General features: G+C 40.0%; 1 protein-coding gene across 2 annotated transcripts in view; it reads left to right on the top strand.

The window, feature by feature from the left end:
- The window catches only part of dnah9 (dynein, axonemal, heavy chain 9), a 527,557-nt gene that overhangs the window by 144,875 nt on the left and 362,208 nt on the right, over positions 1–20,474 (top strand). For both annotated transcript variants that reach the window (XM_059948782.1, XM_059948781.1), the window contains 6 exons: positions 5,029–5,167; positions 7,049–7,336; positions 9,345–9,555; positions 10,013–10,140; positions 13,075–13,183; positions 17,751–17,898. In XM_059948782.1, the coding sequence (XP_059804765.1) occupies positions 5,029–5,167; positions 7,049–7,336; positions 9,345–9,555; positions 10,013–10,140; positions 13,075–13,183; positions 17,751–17,898 (1,023 nt within the window). The remainder of the gene's footprint in view (positions 1–5,028; positions 5,168–7,048; positions 7,337–9,344; positions 9,556–10,012; positions 10,141–13,074; positions 13,184–17,750; positions 17,899–20,474) is intronic.

Raw genomic sequence — 20,474 nt, 5'->3', positions numbered from 1 at the left:
ACCTATCTGCCTTTTCCCCATAACCCTTAATTCCTCTACTAAGCAAAAATCTATCCAACCTGGTCTTAAGTAAATTTACTGTGACTGGGATTGCAGGATTTTGAGGATGGTGATGGCTGGCTGGAGCAGGCACAGAGAAATTGAGGAGGAGATCAGAGTGAGAAGCATTGGCAGCAGGTTTGGTGGGATGAGGACTCCCTGGCAGTTGTTATCCAAGTTAAATTAGGTGTCCTTTAAGCAATGGCATACCTGGATTTAACCTTCTTGTTAAGGATTTCTTTAGTGTGATCCTTGTCTATGCAATAGAATTTTGTGCATTTGTTTCAATTTGTTGGATGCTATTTGACAGCATAATGTCTTTTATGAAGAACTATGCCAAATAAATGATGAGTCCACATCTAATTTAAGAAAGTACGCTACTGGTGCACTATGTCCTGATCATGTTTGCAGCAGTACATAAAAATATTTTATAATGTGAAAGCCTTTTTTGGTCACTAGCTTTAAAAAAGCCAGTCAGGATATTTGTCATTGCTACTTTATGACAGAAGGGATAAAATGTGACTTTGTTTTAAGTTAATAATTATTTTTTTCAATAGGGCCATAGTTTTCCATAGATTTAATCAACAAATCTTTGAACAAATTTCATCATATAATAACTATAACCAGTGCCATAGCAGGATGCTTCCCTTACTCTCTGCACCAAGCAGAATCTTGATGGTTCTGTTGAATTTCCTGCAGAACCACCCTGCTACAAGTCATTCTCTGACCAATTCTTCACCCTCTATCTAGATGTACTTCCTTGCATGACATTAGAGACGGTATGAAAGATACAGTAGATTCCAGTTAATTATGAAACTTCAGGACCAAGACATTTTGGCCCAATTAGTTGAAGTTTCATGGAAAAGCATAAAAAGAGAAACTACTCTTTGACTGAGCAACGAATTATGTATTTAAATGAAATACAGGACAAATTAGAACATTACCAATACTACTATGGTACAATAAAACTATGTATTGGTTCCTAATGTTTATTCATCCTGTGTATACTGGGTGTTCTGTTGATTGACTGTAAATGAACAAAATCAGCACAGTCACCTGGTGCAGATAATGGCTGCCTCCATATAATGCTCTCAATGATTGCATTTTCCAAATCTTTCATTTTCTTAGTAACATTCAAGATGATAGTCAATACCTTATTTCTTTATTGTTCCCAGTGAAATTGTTTCATTTTCACTCAAGGCCATTTCTGGCATCTTTAAGCTTGAATGCTTGAAACCTCAAACAGTTCTGAATTGTCTTACTGCTAATTTCTTGCCAACTATTCGTGACACCAATTACTGTTTTTTTTGCACACAAACGCACACAACTGACGCTATTTAAAAACTTTTCACTCTAAACACAGTGTAGTCTGTAACAGATCAACGTTAGAAACTGTTCAGAATGTCTTCTGCCCCAATTAAGTGGCATATTGTAGCAAATAAACAAAATGAGTCCTGGATATTTTCTTGATTAGTTTTCTTTCTTGAAGAGTTGTCCAAAAAAGAAGTGACTGCCCCCATTAACTGATGGCCCAATTAAATGGAATCCACTGGTATTATATTGATTAACAGTGTATTATAGAATTATAATATGGAAATACGTCCTTGGGCAAAAGTTGTTGTTGCCAAACATGATATCTACCTATCCTGATCTCATTTTCCTGTCTTTGGTCTAGTTCCTTCTAAACCTTTCCTATCCATGTACCTGTTCAAATGTCTTCTGAATATTGCAATTGTACCTGCCTCTGTCATCTCCATTGGCAGCTTGTTCCATATATCTATCACCCCCTATGTGGGAAAACCCTCTTCCCAGATCACTCTTAAATCTTGCCTCTCTCACCTTTCACTCTGCACTCCAGTTTTAAACTTCTCTACCCTAGGAAAAAGATGGCTGGAGATGCATCTCTCCCTAAGGAGGTGTAAGGTGTTCCTTCCATTCACTAGCCTGCAGGTCACCCTTGGACAAGGTATAGCACCTGCTTTACCATGGGAGCAGGAGGTGGATGGACGTATGAGCAGCTGGTGCGTATCCCAAGTCCTGGTGTGCTATCACTGACACCAAGCAGACAATCTCTGAAGAGTATTGATAATGGATGAGGTCACCTGTCTTGTAAAGACTTTGCCTAGAAGAAGGCAATGGCAAACCAGTTCTGTAGAAAAATTTGCCAAGAACAATCATGGTCATGGAAAGACCATGATTGGCCACGTCATACAACACAACACTAAGTGAATGAATGGACCCTAGGAAAGGCGTTGTGATTATCTACTCATTCTATGCTTCTTATACCTTTTTAACACTCTATAAGGTCACCCCACAGCTAACTCTGCTCCAGGGAAAATAGTCCCAGATTGTCAAATCTTTCTTTGTAACTTAAGCCCTTCAATTCCAGCAACTTTTCTGCACCGTTAGTTATATTTTCAATGGCAACTACCCACAATACTCAAGTGCAGCCTAACCAACAATTTGTGCAACTATAAATATACTCAAAGCCTTGGGCAATGTAAGCAAGCATCCATGTGTCTTCTTCACCCCTTTATCTACCTGCATCTCCAGTTTTTGTAAACTATGTACTTTTCCTGAAAAATCTTTCTGCCACATTGCCCTCTGACCTTTTGATACATCTCCAGCTCAGGCCTTTTGAAAAGTTAAATTCTAATTTTAACAGTACTCTTCTTGGTTATCTCTGCTATTTCCAAGTTCCGGGGATCTGGTTGCCCCTCACAGCTCAAAGACATAGCAGTTAGTAGGTTAATTGGTCATTATAAATTGTCCCATGATAGGTGGTATGCTGTGCAGTGTATCTCATTGGGACATAAGGGCCTGTTCTGTGCTGTATCTCTACAGTATCTCTAAATAAGTAAGTACATTTCCACCCTGTTCTTCTCCACCCCCAGTCCTTTTTTAAAAAAATATGTTCTATCAGCTGAGGTTTTCGTCATCTGTCTTAAAATCCTTATTAAGCTAATGATGTTTTTACTTGGCTAAAAGTGGCATAAAGTGTAATAATATAAAAACTGCAATATTTAGACTCTGTCATATCCACATCAATCCAGCCCAATGTTGGATTTCTGTTTTAAATGTCAATGACTTGGAAGGTGATTTATTCCATCAGAACTTGCTTAAGCAAGTTGTACCTTGTATATCTTACAAATTACATAGTCTCAACTCTTCTGTCAGGCTGCATAATTCAATTTTTTCATTTTGTTTTACTTTCCTCAAGGCATACTTTTAGTAATTGATTTTTAATACATTATAACTGTGTGGAAATGTGTTAAGTATAAAAGACCAGCTAAGTGACAATGCTTTTTTTTCTCAAATGACTCTAAACTGCATTTTTAAATGATCTATACACATTACTTGCTGCTTTTTACTTAGTGTTCAAGGATTCCAAACCAAATTCACAGCATAATTTGGAAAGTGATGTATCCTTCTGAATGACACTAACGGGTATGAGTAAATTTCATACTAAATGTGTCTTTGGGTGGGGGACTTAAAGCTAATGGATAACTGATGCCTACAGCATCATTCCATCAGTTCCTGTGGACTTCAAACCAGAAAAGTTTGTGAGTATGAAGAGGAAATTCTAACCACTGAAGAAATAATCTAGGAAGCATCTTAAACTTAGTATCATGGATAATTCAACATTGGAACAGGTGCTTTGCAAGGTGCCCATCTAAACTAATTCCACTGACCTGCATGCAGGTCCTTCCAAGCCTTCAAACCTTCCAGTTTAAGGTGGCACAGGTGAAGCCGAGTAGCTACTCACTGACGGCAGACAAAACAAAGAATGCCGCTAATTACTTCATTAAGAACCCTTTTTCTGGAAAGTGATCACCACAAAATAGAGAGGCAAAGGCAGGGGATGGGTATAAGGCAGAGTCGAGGTGAGCAAAGGTGAGGCCTGAGAACGAGGAAAGACCCAAGATTTAATTGATCTAAGTGCCAGGGCAATTTAGTATGGGCCAAAATGTGGCAGCAAGGTCCAGGCCCAGAGTGTATTGAAAGGACAGGGCAAAGGGTGCTAGAGCAAGAAACAACACAGTACTAGGATGAATTAAATGCCGGTCCAGATTAAAAAGGCAGGGTGTCGGGACCAGAGGTTGCTGCTCCACGATGTTTACTCAGCTCTGTGGTAAACTGAGGCTGTGGCCTGCTCCGACTGCAGTGCTCACAAAGTACACTGCAGATGCTGTGGTCAAATCAACATGTACAAAAGCTGGATGAACTCAGCAGGTCGGGCAGCATCCGTTGAAATGTGCAGTCAAAGTTTCGGGCCGAAACCTTTCATCAGGACTGAAGAAGGAGGGGATAGGGGCCCTATAAAGAAGGTGGGTGCAGTGATGCCTGGCCTAGTGACTGTAGACTCACTCACTCACTATTGTTCTGAATGTTATCGATTCCTTTTACTGTTTGTACTATTTGCTTTTTTTCACTCTGCACATTGGGCGTTTGACTGTCTTTTTTTTAAATGGTTCTTTTGGGTTTCTTTGTTTTGTGGCTGCCTGTAAGGATACAAATCTCAAGGCTGTACAATGCATACGTACTTTGAGAATAAAAGAATAAGTGTACTTTAAACTTTGAGACTTTTCCTATCCATGTACCTGTCTTTTAAATGATGTTTGCATTCCTGCCTCTCCCACTTCCTCCAACATCTCATTCCATGTACCTTCCTCTCTGCATGATGAATTTGACCCTCAGATCCCTTTTAGGTCTTTCCCCTCTGACCTCATGTTTTTGATTCCTATTCACTGGGTGTGGGGGGGGGGGGAGTAAAACTGTGTGCATTAAATCCATCATGACTTTATACAGCCCTGTATGGTCATCCCTCAGTCTCCTGTGCTCCAAGGAATACTGTTCTGAAGCATCAAAGAAGAGTTAACATTTCAATTTTACCAGCGCTGACCTAGAATATTCTAAGTAATGTACTTCTTATGTCAGCACTGTATTGTGATGAAGAAGTTCACTGAAAGCCATTAACTTCTTTTCCAGACCTTGTGCCATGGTGGTCCCAGACTTCGAATTGATTTGTGAAATCATGTTGGTTGCTGAAGGTTTCATTGAAGCTAGGCTGTTAGCTAGGAAGTTCCTCACCCTGTATCAGCTTTGTAAAGAATTGCTTTCCAAACAGGTATGGCTGAATGGTTTATGATGTTGAAAGACCTATGTTTTTTTTACCTTAACTGACTTTATGAATGCTTACTGTGTGTGGCTGCTAGCTTACATGTTGTAATTATGATTAGGTATATATATATATATATATATATATATATATATATATTGGAAAGAAAGTTGATAATTATTGGGACTACTTTTCCAATTCCTGGCACAGTGATAATGCTGTTACAGTGAGAGCATCCCATGCACAAAAATCAAACATAACAATATCATCTCAATTAGAATTTGGACTATATGTGCAGCCTGTTTTGCTAAAATGCAACTGCGGCATTCCTAAGAAACCTTGCACGGCAGAAATTCATGATATTATAGAACAGGCTGCAGTCGACTCCGAAGTACAGATTTCCCAATCACGATTGCCTTATTTCCAGCTCATCCATCAATCACATTATACACAATTCTTAATATGGAAATATGAATGCATCTCCCTGTCACACTCTAACTATATTATGGTCTGGAATGCTGCAGTTATTTAGTCTAATGCCTTTAGTAATCTTTATCAGCTCTCTGGAAACATCTGACTTTTTTACAATTGATACTGTTCGAATGAAATGTAATTTTTAATGCTACCTCCAGGACACCCACCACCCTCCTCCGCCATTGGCAACTGGAAGTTATTGAAATCAAGCATAAAATGAAGCTAAATAGCATTCAGTGAAAAGGCAATTTCTTCATAGAGTAGACATTTAATTGTTTTCTTGAAATATTTCCCACCTGTATAACTTCTGGAGACCAGGAGGGCCTCTTAATTGGAACATCTAATATTAAAGGTTTCATGTTTTTATACAGGCCTAATTAAAGCATTCAGACTACTTACTATTGCTGAGTCAAGATCACTCTGTGTCTAAACTAAATCCCTTGTAACAACAAGAGAATTTTCATGAAGGAATGTTTCTTCAAAAATCAATGTGCTTTCAAACTGTTCTCATTGAATATCCTTAGATATTCTTGTGAAGCAAATGCATTTTGTGCCAATTGTACTGATGGGATTTTCCCCTGGCTGTGTAGTTCTTGAACCTGCTTGAATTGCACAAGTATAATTGACTCTTCACTAATACTAATGCACAGTAATAAGGTGTGAGAATACCAAGAGACTTATACAAATGAAAGCAGGTATTGATTATGCTGCCTCCCACCCCTGCACACCTGAGAGTTATATGACGTATTTTTACATTTATTATTATTGATTTTAGTTTCACTGATGTTGTACCACTTAAAAGAAATCCCAAAAGCAAATGTAATCCGTTATTGATGAGATCAACAATTCAGAGGACAAGCTTAGTGTTAACTCTAATAAAATTACAATGTAGAAAAGATTTTCATGATTAAAGAGGCTCGGAAGCATAGAAATTATAAGTGAAAGCCAATAAATTCCTACCTAGATCTGTTTCCCCACTGGGGTGAAATGGTTTTGTGTTTTTGCATGGAATTCATTTGCTATGTTCAGGAGGTGTTTTGCATTTCAAACATTTTATATACATTGGTGAACCTCTTTATTAAAATAATGGACAAAAACTTTTTTACAAATGTGGTAGTTGCAAGTATCATGAATTGTCATTCCAATTTGTAAACAATTAAGGAATGATTTTTAAAAATATTTTATATAGTCTAGTTATAATTAGCAGTTTTCTTTGAGAGCTTGATTATTTGAATAGTTTCTAATTATGTTTTCAAGTAAGTTTGAGTTGTTCTCCACCATGAATAAAGAAGATAAATCTCTTCCAGAATACTGCTTGCTCAGAGGACAATAACTGCCTCTTTGTTGGATCCTGTCATTGATTTTTTTTTAAATCAAGTGCGCGCTTTGCTTAGCCTCACTATTGTCTTTGGCTAGGATCACTATGACTGGGGTCTTCGTGCTATCAAATCTGTGCTTGTTGTGGCTGGTTCACTGAAAAGAGGTGACCCAGAACGCCCTGAAGACCAGGTCCTGATGAGGGCCCTTCGGGATTTTAACATACCGAAGATAGTCACTGATGATGTGCCTATTTTCATGGGTCTGATCAGCGACCTCTTCCCTGCACTGGATGTCCCTCGAAAGAGAAATCTGCAGTTTGAAGTGCATGTGAAGCAGTCTGTTATAGAGCTTAAACTGCAGCCTGAAGACAATTTCATTTTAAAAGTAAGTAACAGATTCTTGGATTAATTTTGTTAAGCCTTAAGATTATTTTATCACAGTTTCAACTGAAATTAGTAGCTGAAAGTTCAATGATCAGAATGGAATAGGAACACAAGTGACTGCAGATACTGCAAACTCGAGCAAAAATCAGACCTGTGGAGGAACTTAGCAGGTCAGGCAGTGTATTTGGAGGCAGAGAGATAGTCGATCTTATGGATCGAGGCCCAACATGTGAAAAGAAAAGGACAGTGGATTGGGTTCAAATAAAGGGAATAAATGTATTTGGCACTGGTATGCAGTTCCAGAGGACTGCTGTTAATGTTCTCTCGGGTTAGTTGCTCTCCAACTTCAGTCCCTTTGCATTCAAAAATGGAAGTGAGTAGTAAGCTGGAGATTGATGCTGGTGCACCTAAGCTCCTGTTCTTCTGTAGGACTCTCCACTGAGCACAGGAGTAAGATAACTGTATGGAGATGAGGGTTGAATACATGTAGCATTCAAAATTTTCCATACATGCTGCCTGGCCTGCTGAGTTCCTGCAGCATTTTGTGTGTGTTGTTTGTTATAGAAGCATAGAATCCCGCCGAAGGGTCTCGGCCCAAAACGTTGACTGTACTTTTTTCCATAGATGCTGCCTGGCCTGCTGAGTTCTTCCAGCATTTTGTAGGTGTTGCTTGGATTTACAGCAACAACAGATTTTCTCTTGTTTGTGAGAACATTGGGAAATTTTTTGACAAGAACAGGCCATTCAGCCCAACAAAGCTTACCAAATTCCTATTCACATAGTGTATTGAAATAACTATCGAGTTTTGATTTGAAAGTCTCTAAGGTACTATTATCAACAACACAACTACTTGTTGTGTAAACTGTGTAAAGAAATGCTTCCTGATATTAGTCTGAAATCTCCCCTTAAACAGTCTCTACCTATGGCCCTGGGTCCTTGATTAATTTGAAGTAGCAGCTGGCAACTACTTTTCTTGTACCCTTAATAATTTTGAACACTTCTATTATGTCTCCTCCAACTCCATGTCTACTTATGCTAAAATGATGATTTAATTCACTCAATCTTTCTTCATAACTCATGCCCTGCAGACCTGGAATGAGTGTCTAGTCACCCTTCTTTGGACTCTTTCCAGTGCCTTCACATCCTTCACACAATATGGAGACCAAAACTGTACACAGAATTCAAGGTGTGGCCTCACAAGTGCATTAAACAGCTTAAGGAGAATGTCTCTTGACTGTAACTCCAGTGAGCGCATTATATAGCCCATCATTCTGTTAGCCTTTAAAGTGTTGCATGCTGGGATTGTGCATCAGTCCAGCATTTTAGCACTGTGAGATGTGGTGAATTTGTCGAGAAGTGAATACCTGATCATTCATTCCTTGATTGACTGTTTTGGGGTCTTATGTCTGAACTGTTTGCTTTGTGTAACAAATATTGCTGAATTGTAATACCTATCAAATGTAAAACATCTTTGATAAAATGTGATAAACTATTATCAGTATATATGACACACACAAAATGCTGGTGGAACACAGCAGGCCAGGCAGCATCTATAGGGAGAAGCGCTGTTGACGTTTTGGGCCAAGACCCTTCGTCATTTCGCATTTCCCCCTCCCCCCCCACTACTTTCAAATCTCTTACTATCTTTCCTTTCGGTTAGACATGATCCTTTTCCTTCTCCAGCTCTGTATCACTTTCACCAATCACCTTTCCAGCTCTTAGCTTCATCCCACCCCCTCCGGTCTTCTCCTATCATTTCGCATTTCCCCCTCCCCCCACTACTTCCAAATCTCTTACCATCTTTCCTTTCGGTTAGTCCTGACGAAGGGTCTCTGCCCGAAACGTCGACAGTGCTTCTCCCTATAGATGCTGCCTTGCCTGCTGTGTTCCACCAGCATTGTGCGTGTGTGTTGTTGTTTGAGTTTCCAGAATCTGCAGATTTCCTTGTGTTTGATCAGTATATATGATCTTTGTTTCTTGGCAAATTATTGATATTTACATTTTTGCAGGTTGTTCAATTGGAAGAGATGCTTGAAGTTAGGCATTCTGTGTTTGTTGTGGGAAATGCTGGAACTGGCAAAACTCAGGTCCTGAAATCCTTGTACAAGACTTACCAGAACATGAAACGACGACCAGTCTGGGCAGATCTTAATCCCAAGGCTGTCACTAATGATGAACTCTTTGGAATCATCAACCCGGCAACCAGAGAATGGAAAGATGGTGTGTAACAGTCTCTTAAAATGAATCTATCCCGTTACACCCATGTAAATGAGTGCATGCCTTAGCAGAATCAGCCAGCATGATGTTAAATGAGTGAACAAGTACTTGGGCATTCAAAGTACAAAACAGCCTAACGTTCTTACTTTTTATTAGAACTTCTGTATAAAATAGTGAGCTTTGATCCAAGAATTATTTTAAATATCTGTTGTTAAATAGATATATGCACAGGTTATCCATGTTTGCAAGTGTAAGCTGTATCAAATGCTACTGTGGAGAGTTCCTGTCATTTGTTGAGTAAAAGTTCTTATCAAGGAGAGAAGATTAAGAGTTAAAATTGCTGTATGTAGAAAACTACTTAAATTCAGGGTTAGCTGGTGATGTTATTTTTATCCCCATGCACCTCTCTGAATCATCTGTATGTCAAATGTAAATGTTTTTTTTTCTGTTAAATTCTTAGGGCTGTTTTCAAATATTATGCGTGAACTAGCAAACATCACCCACGATGGTCCTAAGTGGATTGTGCTAGATGGTGACATTGATCCTATGTGGATCGAATCTCTAAACACTGTCATGGATGATAATAAGGTAAGTCGATATCTGCATCCCGAACTGAACCGGTGTTTGAAGAACAAATACAGGGACAAAAATGATTAATAATAGGTTAACTTTTCATAAAAAATCTGTTGCATAATTAATTTAAATCATCCTGATACACTAATTGCCATAATGGTCAGATGGATTATAAAGGCCTATTATTGATACTAGGCTGACATTTACTGGGAGTACTACAGCCCTCGTGAGGTTATGCTGAAGGGACGATTTAATTTTTTTTTCAATTTATCGAACTAGAATCACCATTTAAGTGAGCAATGTGATGTAAATAAATGGGCACTGACTGATAACAACAAAATATTTCTTTAGTTATCTTACTAGAAAAGGAGCATTTCAAGGAAGCAGCATGCTCCCCACCAAAACTGACTCAACTCCCTTCCTACAAATCCTTTATGCAGTTTCTTCTTCTTTTTCTTCAGTAACTTTCCATGACCTGCGCGAGGTCATGTAGAGGTCAGCTGCAGACAGGCAAAGTCAATGACAAAAAGCAGACTCAACCCTAACCACACAAGGCTCAATTCATTCAAATGGTTATAAGTTCTCGATAGATTTGGCAGTACTGTAGCAAGGATACACATTAATCCTTAAACATTAACCCTTTTGCACCCAGGTTGTTCATATTTTTCCGCAAATACTTTGTTTTGGGAATACTAACTTACTCAGGTCAAAACCCCCAATGGGACATGGAACATGAATATACAGTTGCCTAAGCAAAATGCTGGAGAAACTCAGCGGGCCAGGCAGCCTCTATGGAAATGAATAAACAGTTGACGTTTCAGGCCAAGACCCTTCTTTCAGGACTGCCTAAATGCACTTATTGCTTTTAATTTTAGTATAAATATGCTTACAGTTAGTCTTCAGTATTAAAATAAGCTTATTTTTTACTTGTTAGATATTTAGAAATGTTAAACTCTATCTTAGCAGTGATTTGCCTTTAAAGCTCTATTTAAATTAAAGTTATATCTCATTAAATAAATGCCTTAAACTCTACAAGGCTGGAATGAAACTTTACACATTTACAAGCAATGTTGAGAAAGTTTTCACACTCTACTCATCTTCTAAACTCAGTAGAGACAGTTGTTTTTATCACTGTGACTACTGTCTTTAATTATCTGTCAATCGTTAAGACTTCCAAGAGCCATAGTTTTTAACAGGTAAGCAGTAGTATGATGAGCTCAGAAGTTACTGTTTGACTCTTTACTTTTGATTTTTCTTGTCTTATAAGGTATCTATTTTTCACAGTCACTTCTCCTTTTTCCTGCAAGCCCTGCAAACTTTCTTTTTCCGAATATTAATTTAGTTCCTTTGGACATCATCGCTGAAGTGACTTCCAGCTGGTGCTTTCAGATGTAGCTTTTTTACTATATGCTTTAAAGGTACTTTATGTCATGTAGCAGCCAATCCTTCTGTACTGGAAACAATTTCCTTTTCATTATTAAAACTAATCACTTCCATTAAATCTCCCATTAATTGATATCAAAAATCATATTAATACTTTCTGTCTCCCATTTCCCGCACATCTGCCCTCACCCTATCCACCCGCCACCCCATTCGGGATAGAGTTCCCCCTGTCCTTACCTACCACCCCACCAGCCTCCAGGTCCAATGTATAATTCTCCATAACTTCTGCCACCTCCAACGGGATCCCACTACCCAGCACATTTTTCCCTCCCCCCTCTTTCTGCTTTTTGCAGGGATTGTCCACTCGTCCCCCCATCCCTTCCCACTGATCTCCCTCCTAGCACTTATCCTTGTAAAAGGAACAAGTGCTACACCTGCCCTTACACTTCCTCCCTCACCACCATTCAGGGCCCCAGACAGTCCTTCCAGGTGAGGCGACACTTCACCTGTGAGTCGGCTGGTGTGGTATACTGCATCCGGTGCTCCTGGTGTGGCCTTTTATATATTGGTGAGACCCAATGCAGACTGGGAGACTATTTTGCTGAACACCTACGCTCGGTCCGCCAGAGAAAATAGGATCTCCCAGTGGCCACACATTTTAATTCCACGTCCATTCCCATTCTGATATGTCTATCCATGGCCTCCTCTACTGTCAAGATGAAGCCACTCTCAGGTTGGAGGAACAACACCTTATATACCGGCTGGGTAGCCTCCAACCTGATGGCATGAGCATTGACTTCTCTAACTTCCGTTAATGCCCCTTCTCCCCTTCTTACCCCATCCATGACTTATTTAATTGTTTGTCTGTTCTCCATCTCCCTCTGGAGTTACCCCCCTTTCTTTCTCCCGAGATCTCCCGTCCCATGATCCTTTCCCTTCTCCAGCTCTGTATCACTTTCGCCATTCACCTTTCCAGCTCTTAGCTTCATCCCACCCCCTCCGGTCTTCTCCTATCATTTCGCATTTCCCCCCTTCCCCCACTACTTTCAAATCTCTTACTATCTTTCCTTTCGGTTAGTCCTGACGAAGGGTCTCGGCCCGAAACGTCGTCAGTACTTCTCCCTATAGATGCTGCCTGGCCTGCTGAGTTCCACCAGCATTTTGTGTGTGTTGTTGTTTGAATTTCCAGCATCTACAGATTTCCTCGTGTTATTACTATCATATCAGTTTTTGATCTTGTTCATCCATTGTCAATAAATTTCATGACCTGCATGTTCCTGATCTACTGGCATCTGTCAATCTTCACTTTACTTCCTCTGCCTGTCATTAATATGTTATTGGAAACTCTTTCTCTGATAGTGTTCTTGCTTTTGCAAACTTTCCTAAAAAAAAAATCCCTCTGGCCGTAACTTACCTTTCCATTCATTTAATTTTTCATGCTTTTATTTGATTTTTTACATAATTTTTCTCCTGGAATGTAAAGCAAACAGGACTTGGTTGTTTGAGTACTGTCGTCTGTGGCCTTCTCAGAGTTTTCTTGCTGAGTTTGCTGTTGCTTTCCTGTAGGTTTTGACTCTGGCCAGCAATGAACGGATCCCTCTCAACCCCACTATGAGGCTTCTGTTTGAAATCAGTCACTTGCGGACTGCTACACCTGCTACAGTATCTAGGGCAGGTGAGCATGAAATTAACCCTTAATATTTAGTGAGATTATACAACAGACTTAATCAATTGCAAGCCATTTTATCTCTGGAAAAGTATATTTAACAGCCCAACTTATGTTTGCCACACTGTTGAAAAATTATACTGAAGAAGGTGCTTAGCGGATCACTAGGATTTTTCCTGGCATGGAGCAATTTAGCAATGAGAGAAAAGGCTAGATAAAGCTGAGCTTGTTTTCTTTGGACCATAGCAGGTTGAGTGAGCCCTTATTGTGATGGGCAGTATTTAAAGGGACATTGTATAGATAATGAGAAGCCTTTCCCTCTGACAGCAGGGTATGTAGCTGTGGGACACAGGTTTCCGATCAGCAGAGGAGACTTGAGGAAGATCTTCTTCTATCCAGTGAGTGGTTGAAATTTGGAAGACAAATAAATAAATTCAGATCATGCAGAAAAATATTTGGATGTATGTTTGAAATATCATGGGATGGAAGGCTATGTGCTGAATGCTGAAAATGGGTCAATATAGATAAACGTTTGATGGATAGTACAGACAAGATGGGCCAATAGGTCATGCTGACTTACTCAATAGCTTTATAACTCATATCTTCCACAAAGGAAAATTAATATTGTAACTGGAAATCTATTGTCCACATTTCAGTATATTTTTATAAGGGTTCCACATGGTCATGTTCAAGGTATGGCTATCTAGTTAGTTCATCAATGACCTTTATTTAAAATTAAATCAGGTGGAGTTGTTTGCTGATGGTCATTTACTCTCTACAAAAGAAGCAGTTCATGCTTGCATGCAGCAAGAACTAGACAACATTCAGGCATGGTCTGATAGGGAGCAGGTAATATGTATGACACAGAACTGATAGGCTACGACTACCTCCAACAGGTCCAACCACCTACTCTTGACATTCAGTGGTATTAATGTTGCCAAGTTCCACACTCTGAGGCATACTGTCTGGAAACTCAGTAGCTATTCACATAAATGTTGTGACAATAACAGTATGACAGATGCTATGTAGAGCCAGTATGGAGTATTCCATCACATATCTGATTGTGCCTTTCCATAATCTACAAGAGTTAGAAATATGATGGTATGCTTTATACTTGACTGAATGAGTATAGCTCTGACACAATTCAGGGCACATCAGACTATTTGATAAGTACTTCAAGACCTCCACCATTGTCCCTGTGCCGAAGAAGTCTTTAGTGTCCTGGCTAAATGCCTACCGTCCCATTGTACTCACATCCATCGTCATGAAGTGTTTCGAGAGGCTCGTCGTGAGGCATATCAAGACCCTGCTGCACCCCTCACTGGACCCCCTGCAGTTTGTGTACCGTCCCAACTGCTCAACAGACGACACCATTGCCATCACCCTCCACCTGGACAAAAAAGACACATAGGTTCGGATGCTGTTCATAGACTTCAGTTCAGCATTCAACACAATCATCCCTCAGAAACTGATTGGAAAGCTGAGCCTATTGGGCCTGAAAACCTCCCTCTGCAACTGGATCCTAGACTTCCTGACTGGGAGACCTCAGACAGTCTGGATCGGGAGCAGCATCTCCAACATCATCACACTGAGCACGGGGGCCCCCCAGGTCTGTGTGCTCAGTCCACTGCTGTTCACTCTGCTGACCCACGACTGTGCTGCAACACACAGCTCGAACCACATCATCAAGTTCACCGATGACGTGACTGTGGTGGGTCTCATCAGCAAGAACAATGAGTCAGCTTACAGAGAGGAGGTGCAGAGCCAACAACCTGTCCCTGAATGTGAACAAAACAAAAGAGATGGTTGTTGACTTCAGGAGGGCATGGAGCAACCACTCCCCGCTGAACATTGATGGCTCCTTGGTAGAGATCGTAAAGAGCACCAAATTTCTTGGTGTTCACCTGGCGGAGAATCTCACCTGGTCCCTCAACACCAGCTCCATAGCAAAGAAAGCCCAGCAGTGTCTTTACTTTCTGCGAAGGCTGAGGGAAGTCCATCTGTCACCCCCAATCCTCATCACTTTCTACAGGGGTTGTATTGAGAGCATCCTGAGCAGCTGCATCACTGCCTGGTTCAGAAATTGCACCATCTCACATCGTAAGACCCTGCAGCGGATAGTGCAGTCAGCTGAGAAGATCATCAGGGTCTCTCTTCCCACCATTACGGACATTTACACTACACACTGTATCCGCAAAGCAAACAGCATTATGAAGGACCCCACGCACCCCTCATACAAACTCTTCTCCCTCCTGCCATCTGGGAAAAGGCACTGAAGCATTCGAGCTCTCACGACCAGACTATGTAACATTTTCTTCCCCCAAGCTATCAGACTCCTCAATGCCCAGAGCCTGGACTGAGACCTTACTGCCCTGTTGTTTTGTTTATTTTTATTATTGTATTGCCTGCACTGTTTTGTGCACTTTATGCAGTCCTGGGTAGGTCTGTAGTCTAGTGTAGTTGTCTTTTTTTGTTTTTTACGTAGTTCAGTCCAATTTTTGTTCTGTGTCATGTAACACCATGGTCCTAAAAAACATTGTCCCATTTTTACTATGTACTGTACATAGCAGTTATGGTCAAAATGACAATAAAAGTGACTTGACTTGACTACGCCTTCCACTCTAAACACTTAATTCCCTTCACCATTATTGCACAGTGTAGAGAGTACACTGTGATTATTTGCCTAGGGTAGTGCCTCTGCAACCCATAACCATCCAGAAGGTCAAGCACATTAGGCAAGTGGGAACAATACCAACTACATGTTCCTCTCTGAGTCATGTGCTGTGCCGATTTGAACTATATCATCTCTCCTTAATTGTCACAGCATTCAAAACCAGAGACTCCCTACCCAACAGACTTATGGGAGCACCTTCATCAGTATTTTGAAGTCCTGCTCTCCGCCTTACACAAAGGTCTTGACACTGTTATTACACCACATTCCAGAGGGTGGGGAATGTAGAGGCAGTATTTGGAAGTGACTTGAGGTGGGATGGAGAGAGTTTTGAAGAGGGTGGTGAGAGGATAACTATGGGAATGACATGGCGGATGAGGTCAGAGGGCAGGAAAGATGATCAGTTGGTGAATAAAGGAGTTATGGAGCTGGGTAGTGGTAAGAGATCCAAGGAGGCATGTGAGTATTGTCAAGTTTGGAACATTTAGTATGATCAATTGTCGAAGATTAATTTTTCAAATACCTAACTGGGAGGCAGGCAAGGGTAGACTTTCCAGGTGCCGTTAGCTATGCATTGCATGTTCTTGGACATCATTGTGTACCCAGCAATTTTATGCAAAGAGACATGGGTTAAATGTGCTCAAGTACATAATGCTAGTGCAAAAACCTGGATGTGGTTACTGGTCAGGTTTTAAACAAACCTGAGAGGAGATGCTAGGGCAAGCAACTGCTGGAAACTGTCTCTTTTTCCCCATTAATGCTGCACATCCAGCATCTTATTTGCTGCTTTAAACAAACTTTATTCACATAAAACCTTCTTAAAGCCATTAGTACTTAATAATTGAAAACACTAACATGTGATGTGCAATAGGTACTTAACAGAAAGTTGCTATTAGTACCTGAGACTGTGGTTGTTGGTTAAATCATTTGTTTAGAGCAGGTTTTGAGGAGAGTAAACCAATGGTATGACTCATTGCTAAAACAGGCACAGAAATTATTGACAAATGCAAACTACTGCATCAGCTGGAAGCCTGAAATAAAAAGAAAATGTTAGGAATCTTCAATAGGTCAAGCAATATCTGTGAAGAGAGAAATAGATTTAACATTTCAGGTCAACAACTTCTTGTCTGAGAGAAGATCATCAACCTGAAGTATTACCTCTGATTATCTATAGAAGTGCTCCATGTTGATGTGTCTGAAAGCTGGTTGATTGATCAGTCATTGATAGAATGAAGTGAAAATTGAACAGCATGATTTTTTAAAGTAATTTGGATAACAGCAAAGAGTTGTTGATTGTCAGAAGGGTCCTATAAAAATCAGTGTTTAACATGCCCAATTGGCCTATATGAAGTTGAAATAACCCAGGAGAGGGCAGTCATAAACTGGATAGTAAGAAATAAAATATTGCCAATAAAACAGATAGATGTAAAGAGTGTTCATCTTTTTCCTTTTTTTTCTCTGTGTTCCTTTCAGCTGCTAAGTCCTAGTTGTACATTTCAATGTAAGTCATGCATACAGGTGATGTAATAACATTGTTATACATGTGACATAAGTACATTTGTTGGTGGATCACCTTCAATACAGAGTTTATACGTGGTCTGATGTTCTGAGTGTGTTGTGTCGTGAGGATTAGTTACAGATAATATTTAATAGCACCCCAGAACTAGCTCAAAGATTTCCTCTAAATACACCCCAGTAACCATAGCAGCAACAGGTGGAAAAGAAGCAGGTTGTATTGCTTAAATATTATGCAATGGTTACACAATCCACGTAAAGTGGCACTGTTCTCATGACTTAATGTTGTAGATTTTATTGGCTATATTTGCTAATGTCTATGTGGCATTCCCAGGGAAAACCTTGTATATTTGGAAGTGAAAGTTAATGCAGATCTTGTTTGATTTTTAGGGATTTTATACATTAACCCTGCCGACCTTGGATGGAATCCTCCAGTTAGTAGCTGGATTGATAAGCGAGAGATCCAGTCAGAGAAAGCAAATCTAACCATTCTGTTTGATAAGTACCTACCTTTGTGCCTGGACACCCTTAGAACAAGGTAAGGAAAACAAAGGATAAGTGTAATGTCTCATAACTCCAGAACCTAATAAAAAAAAAAGCACAGATGTGATACTAATCTACTTTTTTTAAGTGAGGTGTTCAAATCTGACATGGTGGCATATGCCATTCATGTACGTCTTACATATAACCTGTAATGAATTATGTAAACAAAGAAATGCTTAATTAATGCAATGATTTTTTAAATTACTCAAATATTACTGATATATTAAATACACAACACTTCTCCCTGCTTACCTATAAACTTCAACTCAATATAGAATGCATCTCAACTCGAACATTTAGTGTATTGCTCTCTAGCTATCTCAGTATACTATATAATACACCTACTATATAGACATCCACAGCAGAGCAAATTTTTAAATTGTCCCATTCAGACATAAAGATTTAATCAGCATGGAGGATTTCTTGCTTCTGTGGGATAATGTCTTTCCTGCCAAGGTGGGGTTACTCTGCTTGCCTTGTGGGACTTGTGTTTGTGAAACAATATCAGGTCCTGGGGCCTTCTCATAGTGGAAGTGGTTCCAACAGTTCCTGACACCTTTCTTCTCTAACAATTGACTGCTCTCCTCAATTGATTGATGCGGCATCTCCAGATGACATCAGGCACAATCTCCACTCTGTTGGTCCAGTTCTGTCCTTAATCTTTACAAGTAGCCATTCTTAATCATTTCTGTAGTATCTCCTGAGGACTGTTTGTTCAGGAGTGAAATATCAAACCTCCTTGTCTGAGGAGCCCTCAATTTGTCTCAACTGTTTGCCTTGCATACCCCTTCTGAGATTTGGTTTGAGGAGATCTAAAGGTGAGTGCAAGGGGTGACCCAGGTTGGTTGAAGAGTGTGTTGCATTGCAATATGGAAAGAGGAAACTGGTGAGTTTCTTATTCAATGTAGTGTGTTTTGCTGATGTTCGTCACCATGCATTCTTTAGACTCTGGACAAACCTCTCTGCCAAGCCATTTGTTGCTGGGTGTTAGGGTGCATATATAATATGTCTTAATTCATTCATTTTCAGGGTTGACTGAAACTGTTACACAACATATCACTGACTTAGTGTTCTGGAACAGCAGTCCTTGAGAAAAAAGTTCTCAACACATCAACAGTGTGTGAGGCTCTAGTGGAGGCTATTGGGAACACTTCTGGCCACTTTGTAGCTGTATCCAAAGAAATTTGTGCCCATAAATGGTCCAGCAAAATTAACAGGAATCCTCTGCCAGGGAGATGCAGGCCATTCTCAGGGATGAAGTGACTCCTCTCTTGGTATCTTCTGGATGTGTAGGTATCCTGAATGGTGTATGACAATCTGCTCAATCTGCTGATGTATTCCAGGCCACCAGACAAAACATCAAGCTAACACTTTCAATTTCACCACACCTAGATGAGCAACATATAGTTCCTCCAGCACTTTGGCTGTCAGCTTGAAGAGTATGACAACTCTCAATCGCTACATAAGGCAACCCCTGTCAAGATAAATTCATTCCAGCGCAGGTAAAAATGAGGGAACTGGAATATCTGTTGCACATTCCTGCCATTTTGGGTTACCATGTAGACCTGAGACAGTGTAGGGTCTTTTCTGGTTTCCCTGTAGATCACCACGGCTGCAATAGGGAGACATGATTTGCATTAGGGAGAATATGTCAAGAGGAGTATCCACATCTGTAAGTTTTCAGGTATTTCTGTTTCCAAGGGTAAATGGGACAATTCATCAGCATTTCCATGATTAGTTGTCCTTTTGAATTCACCCCAAACCAGACTCAAGGCCTCTCTGTAGTCTGTGTGTAACTTTTCTCTACAGCAATAAGGGAATGTAATGCAAAGCCTATGAAATTTCTGAACACATTTCTCTAATCCTTGTATGTCAATAGCGTGACCACAGTAAGTGATTGTTAGTTTAAAGAATTCACACTTGTTGCATTGTGGTTTGCATCCATAATGTTCTAATCTTATTAACATCGTCTTGAGATTTAGGAGATGTTCTTTGTCATCCTTATGGTAACAATGATATCATCCAGGTAACACTGAATGCCTGGGCAGCCTTGCAGCATCTTGTCCAGAGCTTTCTGGTAGTCTGTAGGTGCAGATGCTACTCTAAAAATAAGCCTATTATAGCAATAAAGTCCTTTGTGAGTGTTTATGGTGAGAAAAACTTTTGTGTTCTTTTTTCCATTCCTATGTGCCTCACCTAGGTCCACTTTGCTGAAGTGTTCCCCGCCCCCCCAGAAAGGTTTGCATAGATACCCTCCATCCTGGGCAGATGATATTGACCTACTTTTAGTATTGGGTTGATGGTAACATTACTCTTGACAGATCTTGACAATGCCATTCTTCTTGGCTACTGGGAACACTAGCATTGCCTATGGTCTCCGTTCAGCCTTGGAAAGAATTCCTTTTAAGATTATTTTAACACCATTAACACATTTAACACTATTTTACCCTTGATATGTATGAGTTTTCCAATGCCATCCTTGAATACTGTTGTGGCATCATCCAGTACCTTTTTAAATTCGCTTTCTGTTGACTCAATTGCAGGGGATGTGGCATATAAATGTTGAATGGA

The sequence above is a fragment of the Hypanus sabinus genome, chromosome 23 (genome assembly GCF_030144855.1).
Source record: "Hypanus sabinus isolate sHypSab1 chromosome 23, sHypSab1.hap1, whole genome shotgun sequence".
Taxonomy (NCBI): Eukaryota; Metazoa; Chordata; class Chondrichthyes; order Myliobatiformes; family Dasyatidae; genus Hypanus; species Hypanus sabinus.
The sequence above is the reverse complement of the archived record's forward strand: the minus strand, read 5'-3'. Positions and strand labels throughout refer to the sequence as shown.